Here is a 12,572-nt window from a genome sequence, read left to right on the forward strand (position 1 = left end):
GAAGTGTGTAGCGTGACATAAGTTAGATTCCATTTGCAGTACATGTACACTCATATCATTGTAATGGAACACACATGTGGATCAACAAGTCCACTATTTGTCTGAAGTAAAGAAAATTTACAGCATAATTTTGATGACCTGGGCTCAGGTTGAAATCATCATTTCTATTTTAAGCTCTTGACAAGGGGTATTAAGGTACAAATCATTTTTAACCCTACTTTTTTTTTTTCTCAAAGGCCTGGAAAACCATCAACAAAGAATTTTAGAATGATGGCCTGAACGTTAGAAAGCTAATCGAGTGTAAAACTTGAATACATGTATTATTGTACATTGTAAATGTACATGCATACATGTACAGTTCTAAAATGCAGTATACACTGTATATGAACATGTATCTTCATCACGAAGAGAAATGTTAATTGGTTTTGCTTCAATTTATCAGAGATTTTACACCAGGGTGTGGTGCATGAATGTGGCTACCCATGGCTGTTGGCATAAACAATTATGACAGTAAATGTAACATTAGATCATAACAGTGCAGCACCCCATGTAGACAAGACTGGCGCTTTTGTCGTTGTTTTACCATTCAACATTAGCTCTTTGATAAAACAGGCTATAATAGAACACACCCTCCAATTTCCATGTGTACATACGTAACAAATGCATCTGTGTTGCCAAAGCTACAAGGTATGGTGGGAATTTCAAGTTTCATGAGTAATCTATTCTGGGGTTTTTTTCACTTCTGTCCTTTCCATATAAGGGAACCAGCTGAGAAAGAATCAAATTTTATTTAACAAAAGTCTGCAACATGAAGTTGACAATGTGTCACAATTTCAACCATGGAAGTCGTCATCAATTTAAAGTTGAACAACAACTGCTGTAGGTGTCAAATTCAAAAGCTGAAACGAAAGACATGTATTATATGTATGTGACTGAAGTCACAAATTAATTCATACTGATAATTCTGATGATACATTTAAGTTACATGTACATGTATACTCTAGACTTCAGACACCTTTCCCTTTTCAAGTCTTCAATAATGAATCATAGTTCTACAGGTATATGATCTCTCTTAACATCCATATAGCCTCAGCTGTACCTACAGATTTATCATTTATTTTTTTATTTGACTGGTGTTTTACGCTGTACTCAAGAATATTTCACTCATATGACTGCTTCCAGCAATATGGTGGGAGGAAACCCGGCACAACCTGGGTGAAACCCACGACCATCAGCAGGTTGCTGGCAGATCTTCCCACATACAGCCAGAGAGGAAGCCATCATGAACTGGACTTGAACTCACAGCGACCGCACTGGTGAGAGTCTTCTGGGTCATTATGCTGCGCTAGAGCGCTAACCAACTGAGCAAAGACCTACAGATGTTCGTTGGTATGCATTCACAAGTGAATCCACATAAACATAGTATGTTGTCAATCAGTGCCTGACTCTACCACACTCTGTTAATTAGACAGGTATAGAAGATACACCCGTGTCTCAAAAGAAATAGACAGTCACTTCTATAAATACACCTGACTATTTGCTCGTAAGACTTAGTCCCGCCACCTGAAAAACGCCTGTCAATGCAGTTTAACTGATGTACTGTGACTGAATCACGACCAGAGCTTTTCACCCTCATCTGGGTTCGTGTTTACACTTCATCGTTACGTAACTTTGTAAAAGTCAGGAAATGTCTGGGTTTGAAATTGTGCTCAGTGTGAACATCTACATCTATAGGTCACAAATTCAATACAACAAACCCAATAATTGTCTGACTGGCACTGAAGACTGCCAACATGATGAACTGATTACATAGGCCATTCAAAATTAATGTACTGTACACTGTGAGCATCGTGAAGGGGTCAACAAGCTACGCATCTCCAGCAGGTTTCATTCATACTTACATGTACTTTATGTAACGTTCGAAACTTTAGAGGGTTAATTTTTCCACCTGTTCGTAACATTCATGTAATTTTTTGCTACAATGTTTCTATCCATCAGTGGCAATCATATGGATGCAATACTGGATGGTGTCAAGCCATATCATTTAATCTGAGTTGGTGAATCTCATGGTACCAGATTTATTGGATTGGTGTTTTACGCCGTACTCAGGAATATTTCACTCACACGACGGCATTATAGGTATAAGCCCGGAGCCAGGGCACACCCACGATCATCTAGGATCCCAGGGCTTCATTTCTTGCAAAACAAAGTTAGGTCTATATTTTAAATACAGTCCTTTAAAGAGATCAAAAAATGACAGAAAAATGTAAACAGTTAGATATACTACTTGGGCATCCCTTTTTAACACCCTGACAAAACATTCAACATCTTGTTTGACAGGTGTTAAGCATGTGGTAATTGTGACTCAGGTAACAGATGAACTACCTGGTTATACATGTACATGTAAGAAGAAGGTGTGTTCTATTAGGAAAAGGAAGCCTAATGTCAGATTGTGCACAGTGAGTGTGTGCTAAAGGAGGTGAGTCTGGTGAGGGGGGGGGGGGGAATAAACAACACACAAGATGATACCCAGGCTTTCATGTTTAAACATAAAAGCTGACGTCAAAAAGGTGCAAACAGGTGCGCAAGAGCAAAGATAAACAAGGTGCAATAAAGCTAGCCCAGTGGCAGTTGTCACTTACACACAAGATTCTGGTTGTCTAAAGTGTGGACTGATGTCTTAATGCCTTACATAGGTGTGTGGACGTCATGCAAGCTATTAAAACATACATGTGTCTAAATACTTATTCCACAGTTTGTCCTTTCAAGGAGAATAAATATAACCCATAGTTGTAAAGTTTAGGTTGTGGCCATTGTTTTCTGTTGACCTGATTCTTAGATGGTCATTATGAAAATCATTTATCCCAAAACATGAGACCTATACAACTCCCTTTAACAGAGCCATCATACAAGAGTACATATGAGAGAGGAATAAGCAAATATCCAGAAATGAACCAAATTGTATACGAATTTTAGTCAACTTAATATATATATTTTCCCATGAAATTAGACAATCATCTGGTGAAGAAAAATTCAGCTGAATCCTGAAAACTTTCATATCTGTACAGTCAAAACTTTAAAATATATGGAAAAAATTATTTTGCATAATGTGAAACAAGTAGATGATGCATACAGCAGGAAAACACTGGATGTGTCTACACCTATTTATAAATGCAGTTCTCATTTTCACCGGCTATTTCTTTTAATCAGTGAAAGATAAACATCAGAAACTATTAAAGTCAGACATTCAGAGCAAGGTTATGCTGTGACTCAGACTCAGTCAAACACATGCAAAAATACACGTCAGTTATCAATAATATTCCCCAATACCGTTACATGTACATGTACTGTGAACACATCCTGGTACATACTGTATATATGTGTATGTGTGTGTGTACATATATATACATATATATATATACATATACATACTATACTTACACTGTATCTACATTGTACATTTAGAAGTAAAGACCTCTAAAAATCGAAGTAGGCATCACTAAATACACCACTTAAAACTATGCATAAATGTACTTTCATTTATTTTTTATGATTTTTGTGAAAAGACTTAAAGGCGCTCAAACTTCTGAGCTCTTTTAACCCATGAGTAAAAGATCACTGATATAATGCTACCAAAAATCCCTTCCTTCTTGTGGACATCAGGAAAAAAAATTCATAGATACCGTCAGTATGTCTCAAAGTCCACTTTACTATTCAAATATTTGAATGCCTTTCAACACTCTTTAAAACACATGTGAAAAAATAAATGAAAAGATTTTTACTCTTAGTTTTCAGCTGTCTGTAGGATGAACCTTACTTCATATTTTAGCTTTCTTTTACTTTAATCTAATAAAAACATGCACTATCACACTAAAATGTTTCACACAGCCCTGAACTAGCTAGTATAAACTGAAGATATATTTCCAAAATATAAATATCATTATCAAGCATATATGTATAAATTTGCAGTAAAGTACAGTATGGAGTCATCTTGAAAATACATGTATATATATTCATATATTTCTGTGATGCAAGTAAAGATTGGCACCAATGAACATGTGCCTGTATATTTGGGTTTACACGCATGTATGTACATAAATACCAACCATTCAGACAGCCAAAAGCTAGAACTAGTACAAAACAATGTAATTCCGGTTGTCACCAGATGTCAGATACATGTAGGTACACTGTAACTTCTACCTATATACATAGTAGTTGAATTATTTCATGATACAAGTACAGGACATAAATCTGTGTTCCCTAAACTGTGAGTGTGAAAAGACAGCTGATTTAACCCATGATCTACTATCTCCTACATCATCCAGTCAGTGCCAACAACCCTGTATGTCTTGTATTTATACTCTGATACCAAAACGATACTTAATGCTTGTATAATGTTGCAATAATGAGTGTAACATGTACAACACACAACATACACCTACATGTGCTAAATTTTTACACACCTAACACTCAGAGTGTTTACATATAACAGTTATGATGCAAGGTACACAATAACAGCCCCAACATCACCTGTGACAAGCCAACAGGTGAGTATGCATATATACACATGTACATGTCCTCTACAGCCATATACATGTATGTATATATACAGTCTTTGTTCACACACACACCTGTTGTGAACTCCTTACTGAGTAAGCGTCATGCTTTGTGACCGTGACACACTTCGTGACACACTTCATAACACGTAATTTATATAAACTCGTATCATTGAAAAAATGCCGTGCTCATTTCAATGTAATACGTCTTATTTAAGCCTCTCTCTCTCTCTCTCTCTCTCTCTCTCTCTCTCTCTCTCTATATATATATATATATATATATATATATATGTGATACACATAATCTGTAAATGCTGTATATATACTTTCACTATCGTTTTTCCTCTTCACCAATCAGCACTTTTTGTGAGCATCCGTGTTTCTGATTGACTGTCAGTCTTTTCATGGTATTTTAATTTTTCGCTCATTGACAAGCAAGGATAAATATATGTATGTGGGATTTCATTTAAAGACTCTTTATTAGACAGTCAATATGTTCTAAATTTACATTTTCCTTCAATAGCAAGAGATATCTCATTGTAGACGCACACACACACATATACATATACATGTATGTATATTTCTTGACGTATTTTGGTTTGTGTTTGTAGCAGGACAAGCACACACACAAACATTATATGAAATGTGTTACAAAATATCAACACATATAAATACACCTGCTGTGCAATTATATTATCAAAATTTTGGTTTATTTATTTAGGATGTGTTATCACCATGCCATACTCAAGAATATTTTAACAACTGTAAATGACACATAATTTTGCGACTCGTTTCCGCCTCTGAAATCTTGTTATTAACCTTAAAGACTGTTAAAAACCTTTCCTAATTTGTACAAAAATTGCAGTGTATTAAAACCACTGTCGTTAGTTTCGAAAGATGACACTGTTGTTTCCAATTTTGCCTGGTGTGATGTCATGCAAGCACACTTGGTGTCACCCACTGTTGACGACTAAGCAACAACACATGACGTACTTTCAAAAGGTGTCAGCTCTAATCCCTAATCCCTAGGGTATCCTTCATATCATTATAACATTTCTGCCTCTCTTCACTAAGGTATGAAGTCGCACTTTAGGTCTTGTTCACTCAACATTACCCATGTACATACATACAGATACATATATATATATATATATATATAACATAGATTGACTATCACTTTCCTAAAGCGACGATATACAGGGTAGATATTATTACTATTTAACATACTAAAACAAACTAAATGTACACATGCATATATAAAAAGCAAGTCAGGGAGTCCCTGCACCAGAGCCATAACCCTGTATTCTGTCACAACACAAACAGGTGTATATGTAACCAATAGTAATTAAACATCAATCACATTTACATCTACCTGAACGGGCACAGCGTGCTCAAGTTTACCTTTATCTTGATAGCTGTTACACCTGTGTTAGGTAAATTACTCCCAGTACAAAGGTGAAACACTTTCACATACATGTACATATGTTGCCAGCAGTTGGTCCAGCTCTAGCATTACATGTTGCTAGATTGCAGGTTGGCAATTTGGTTGAGATAGAGCTGGACAATTTAGTCACATACTCACATACAAAGTTCCAAACACAAAATCAAGGGCAAAAATTATTCTTAGAAGTCTATTTTTTCCCAGCAACTTGCACTTAAACTCTTCTGTTGCTATTATTTTTTATTTTCTTTTTTGAAATTTTAACATCCCTGGGGTACCACTGGTGTTGTAAAGCCAGTGTTGTGGCCAGTTTCCTCCCACCATAATGCTGGCCACCATCGTATAAGTGAAATATTCTCGAGAACTGCATAAAACACCAATCAATCAAATAAATAAATCAATGTATGTGTGTACACTTTTGCATTTTTTTTTATAATTTTAAAAATACACATGTACAATCAATTACAATGTACTTGAGTTAAATAAATGTATGAGATCAAAACACATTTTGTGTTTTGTACACACATTTTATAAAATACATACAATATGAAAACATAACTGAAGGCACATTGTTGCCCAGACTAGACTATGTAACATGCAATAAGCAGATATCATATGTACAATGCATGATGACATACCAGCTGTGAAGGCATTTGATTCATGCTGTACCAAATCAGCTACACATACAAACAGCATTAAGAACAACATTGTATACATGTACAACAATAACATATGAACATATACATGTAATTACATGTATAAATCTAAATGTAGGCCTACATGTACCTCCAACCATATGACCTATGAGAGATAGGAGTTCACGGGAGTTCCACATGGGGGCACTCGTGCATATTTACGTACAGGAAGTTGGGGTTAGAACCCTGACGTTCTATGGACTTCACGCAGGAGCGTTGGGCGAATGGAGTGCTCTCTAACCCCAACTTCCGGTATATGCGGAGCACCCCACATGGAACTCCCGAGAACTCATATCTCTCATAGGCACTATATCAAAGTGAACTAAACTGTAAACTCTAAATGTACTAAGCGCATCCTTACAAATGACTGTCAACCTCCAGAGGAAGTAGGACCAATTGTTATTGAGACTGACATATACATGATACAAATTTCAGTACACTTCAGAAATACAATATATACAAAGACAGGAGTAAGTTGGTCACATGTTTCCTTCTTTGTTATGGAGAGCTACTGTAGGCAGGTTTTGTTGTTCAAGTATTCCTGTATGGGTGTATGTATTATGTGCATAACGGTAATCAAAAGCCTACAATTAGAAAGTGGGTGTATCCAGTAATGACACATACATGTATTCAAATCCTGTTTGTCGGATTAACATGTACAATATATATATATTATATATATATATGTGAAAAATAATGCAGATACATGTAGTTGTGGATTATAATGATTATAATGAACACACATAAGAACACATGGGTACCTGCATGAGCAAGCATTCAGACATGTACACATTAACACATGTATGTGTTGCCACATAATAAGAAAGGCAAAAGCAAGGCAGAAACTGAAAATACCACATATCATGTTATAAACATGAAAACCAAGCCCAATCATGTCATGAGTCGATGGATATTTCAACAAATACATGTATGTAAAGAGGTAAAATGGAGACGATAGCAGATATTTTATTCATATGTAAATATGCCCATGCATATGCATTGCATAGCTGCATGAATATTCTGACACTGAAGTTTCAACTTTTAATGTCCACATTATATAAATGTACATGTATACAAGCCAAGCTGCCGAATTCCTTCCCTTTTAAGTAATGCCTAAGTATTGCACATTGTACATAAATTTACATTAATAGAAGAATGCGATGGTTGATATTTTAATGCTTGTAGAGTTTGTTGTCAGAAAATCTCATAACTATCCAGAAATTATAAACTTAATATTAGCTAAAGTAATATTTCATCAATATAAAATTTATACTGATATCAAAAAAAAAAAAAAAAAAAAAACTGAACTGATTGGTAAATGACTACATACATGTATCATTACAGCTGGGTACACCACATGTAACATCAGTATCAAATCAGCATTAGAAAATAATTCTATAAAAGGCTGAATTCTGAATTCTGCATGCCAATTACATCATGTACATGTGAACTAGACAGTGGCGAGAAATTGTGGAGTTAATGACACATATAACTGGAAACCTTGTCGTTTTGAATCTGTCAGTTACTTACAGGATTTAATGCACAACCAACATTGCAGTGCACAGCAGCCACCATTGTGGAGCATAGCAGACAGAAATCCTTGTCAAGCTGGTCTCCAATATGGCTGCTGATGGCACTGAAATCCTTGTTCTGCAATACCCGGTTCAGGGCAAACCCTCTGCAAATGTACATTTTCCTGTATACTTGCACTGTTGCTAAAGAATTATGATAAAAAAATACTGGAAACAAATAAACATCATCTGTGGAACATGGACTTACCTTCTGAGCTTTCTTCTTCGTCTGTAACAGTCCCTTTCCAATGATGACATGGCTGCCAGCAAACTGGTAATTACAAGGTTGCACTTTCTTCTGTGCTGGGGAACCACGTGGGGAAGGGGCCGATTTCTTACTGTCCGTTATTACAGACAAATCTAAACGCGGAACAACCCCATTCCCATGAGCACCACTTCCCACATGTACATGGGCATCAATGTCCGTCACTGGTATATCCTGTGTGGCGCCATTGATATTTATATCGTCTATGTTTGACCTAGGTGTCACAGGCCCATCCAAAGAATCCTCTGTCAAGTTCAGAACAGTGACACCAGGGGGTGCTGGCGATGTGCGTTTCTTTGGTACTGGGGCTTGAGCCTTAGAACTATTGGGTCGTTTCACTCCCTCTGGATTGGCCTTGAATTTTCCAGCTTGGTAAAACCACGTTTTTCCAGCGTGAACTGTTTTTTGATCTTCTTTCTCTGCACCAGAGAATCGGTTCCTAGAGCGATAACTTGACCCGTCAGAATCGTTGGCAGTTTTTGGACCAACGTTAACCATAACTTTTGGTTGTGAAGTAGCAACTGGGGCAGTGTTAACCACTGCTTCAGAAACCTTGCTAGCAGTTGGTGGTTTCGGAGCGGGGCCTTTAGAGGAAGTGGTGACCGATGACTGGTTTGTCATCAAGACTGAACTTACAGAACTAGTAACTTCCTTTGTGTCAGACACATTTGTCTTACTGACTTTAGCATCAGTTTTTTCCACTTTTGAGCTGGAGGAGGTCAAATCACTTGAGGAATTCGGTTTCGACTCCTTAATGGCTATACTCTTTCGAATGCTGGCTGTTGGTTTCTCTTGTCCAGAGTTTTCAGTTTTCTTCTGCTGCTGAGTATTATTTGTCTTCGCTTTTTCCAACACTTGTGAGTCATTCACTGATGACTTGTACAAAACAGACGAAACTTTGCTACTATTATTTGATGTTGTTGTTGTTGTAGCAGATGGTTTTGGGGTCACATCGTTATGCTGTATCGGTACCTTAATATTCGAGACAGATGTGCTTCCTTGTGAAATATTAGTACTGTTTATTATATTTGCAGTGCTTACAAATAAACTTGATTTCTCGTCAATTTGATCGCTACCACTGTGACGTTTCCATGAGTACGTGATTTCTTCATCCTTGCCGGGTTTGACATGGCGTAGTGAAGCCCTGATAGCATCATAGACTGGGTTTTCGTAATCCTTCTCCGGGTAGTTTGCATCCAGTGAATTATTACCTGATGTATCGTTTTGCATGTCAAAGCTACTGTCTCTGCTGGACTCTCCATTAACTTTAATCATGTCAGGAAGATTATCAACTTGATTGTGTTTCGAACCGTTTGTTGCCGAGTGATTAGACAGAGAGGAAGTAGCTGGTGCATTAGGAGCCCGATCTCTCTTCTTCCTTTGTTTGGACAGAACATCATTTTTCTCGATACGCACTGATTCAAACTTCTTACGATAAGAAGAGACAGTATTGGGCTTAGGAAGTTCATCTTGTTCGAGCTGTCTTTCTGAGGAGCTTGTTCGTCTTCGGCGTGATGCCTTTTTCATTGGATCATCATCCAAAGGGCGAGGTGAGGGGGTAGTTTCAATAATAATGATGTCCTCTCGAGCCAGATTAGCATCAGGGGCTGGGTGCGAGCGCCTGAGGTCAGACGCTGAACGATGACGCCCATGCTCACGTAGCTCCGAACCAGAGCGTCGTCGGCTCTCGAAACTATCCAACGACGACCTCTCAGATGTACCTTTGTGTACTAAACTTTCAACACTTTTAGCCTTACTGTAGTACTGTAGGTTAGACTTGGGACTGGTCGTGAACACTTCATCCCCAATGCTTTTCCTGTTGGCTGACTTATGGCTTTCGTTGTCCACCAAATTTTCGAGACTAGAGGACCTCATCCGTAGATGATGGTTGAGCCCCGGGCGATGGGCCTCCTCTTTAGCAGTAAGTAGAGCAAATTTATCCAAGATTTTGTGAACAAATCCCGAGCCTGGCCGGTAGTCCTCCTCCTCCATTTCAGGCATATCTGCTTCAGTACCTGACAGTCTATTACCCGAAGATGAATTCACTGTGAGGTCACCGCCAGGCCCGTGTACTGACGATGCGGGTTTGATAACATGTTTCAGTCCAAAATTTTTCACAAACGGGTTGTCATGGACTGATCCAATACGTTCTTCGTCCACCAGAACTCCATTCACAACAGAAGTTGATGAGGTAGTGACAGTGGGCCCATTTGCATTTACTTCTGCCTGTTTTGACTGGCTTACCATGTTATTTACCGAAACTCGACCAGCATTGCTTTCTCGGTCCCCTGCTACGGCCGGTTGTAAATTCCATTCAGTACTGTCACAGTTGGCTAAAATTTCAACGTCTTTCTCTGAGGGACGAGCCTGAAGTGAAGTTCCCACCGATCTAGCATCGTTTCGGTTGAGATCCCGTGCAGATGACTGTCCGCTGTGTGAAGAATAGAAAAAAGAGCGATCACTTATCTGAGTTTTTGTCAGGATATCCCTCTTCCGTGCTGACGTCGGATCTCCCGACGAAACACCAGCCTGTGAGTGGAGATCATTTGAATCCTCCGCACGACGCTTTTTCTCCAAAACAGCCTGCCTCCACGGCGGTACAGAAGCCATTTCGACCAAAGCTGTCATAAATACGGTTATTATTCCACCCGGAGAAAAAATAATTCAACGAAAAGTCTTCGAAATTTAAACACAAAATCGAGAGCCACTACAACAACTATCTGTTCGGGCACTGGAGGTCGATGACGTCACCAGTCAACACCCGGTGCGAGGTCCACCGTCCGACCGTCGAGTCACACCCCGTTTTTCGGAGGGATCTTAAATTAAAACTGTGCAAATTTTCCTGTAGACCATCGCACCTGCACCTCCCCTCCCCGTTTCTGTTAGCCTGGTATCCATTTTTCTCTTACACAAAGACAACAAAAGGTTTCTCAAATCGATTAATCGAGTCGCGATAAATTTTCCAGTTCATATCTGACATTCCCCTACAGATTATAGAGGGCCAAAGGGAGATAACTATGGCACGTTTTACCGCAACATTTTTGACAACCTGTTTAACATAAACTTTTTTTCAGACTTCGATGTTTTCGAATCAAGTTAAATCTGTTACAGTTGATGCCAAGACCACCGTGGTTTTGTTTGCTTCCACCAATACTGTTTGCGCAACAAATTTCAATGTTTCATACAAAAAAAAGGGATCACTGTTGTAATATTCCATTCACGAGTTTCGTTCAGTTTGTGGTGGCTAGTATATCATGATACACATATGCTACGGCTTTATACATCATCATTGTTAATTAATACGGCCCATCTGGCAACAGTCACTGACAACAATTAGTGAGCAGGCGATCGATATGAAAAACTGCCAATTTACAGAGCACAACACCCTTCAAGGTATATAGATCTATATATAATTGCATGCACATACAGATTCTCCATGTATAGCCCTGTACCACATGACTATTACAGGTTTATAGGCCAATATGGTCACAGCTATAAACGAGGAAACTATATGGTATCATGCTATACTATAGGCCTATTTCCCAGGCATACGTTGTCCTTTAAAACACCTATATAGGATTTCCATTCACTTTAAATACAGACATATACAGCATAACGTCTAAATTTCAGACAAGATTGATTTCTGAGCTACCATAATATAGCTATATATCCCATATAGTGTTGATGTGTTAATTTGTTTTAAAATACATACGCGGCGCACACGTCTTGTTTTACGCATATGGTCACGTTTAACATTTAAAGACATTCCTCCAAACATTCTTAAACATAATACCAACAAATTTAGACTGTATAACCGGTGGCATATATGGTATATAATCGAAGCGATTTAAGGCTGTGGGAATATTAAAGAAACACATGATTTTAGCTTTACGTGAAAAGTATTGATAATATAGTTACCAGGTATTTCATCCTAGAAAAAGAGGCACGGGTATCATACATTTGTCCCAGCACTGACAGAGCCCCACGTACACCGGCTAAGCCCACCGCTGTAAGGATCACCTGTAAAGGGTGCTAATCCGCGAT

The 12,572-nt window shown here is 38.2% G+C and overlaps 1 protein-coding gene across 1 annotated transcript in view; it reads right to left on the minus strand.

Moving 5' to 3' along the window:
- The window catches only part of LOC135481086 (uncharacterized), a 47,828-nt gene extending 36,330 nt beyond the window's left edge, over positions 1–11,498 (minus strand). Inside the window, exon 1 of the mRNA XM_064761019.1 lies at positions 8,472–11,498. Within this exon, the coding sequence (XP_064617089.1) occupies positions 8,472–11,156 (2,685 nt within the window). The 5' untranslated portion in view covers positions 11,157–11,498. The remainder of the gene's footprint in view (positions 1–8,471) is intronic.
- Between the last annotated feature and the right edge of the window lie 1,074 nt (positions 11,499–12,572).

Source organism: Liolophura sinensis, chromosome 13 (genome assembly GCF_032854445.1).
Source record: "Liolophura sinensis isolate JHLJ2023 chromosome 13, CUHK_Ljap_v2, whole genome shotgun sequence".
In the NCBI taxonomy this organism is placed as follows: Eukaryota; Metazoa; Mollusca; class Polyplacophora; order Chitonida; family Chitonidae; genus Liolophura; species Liolophura sinensis.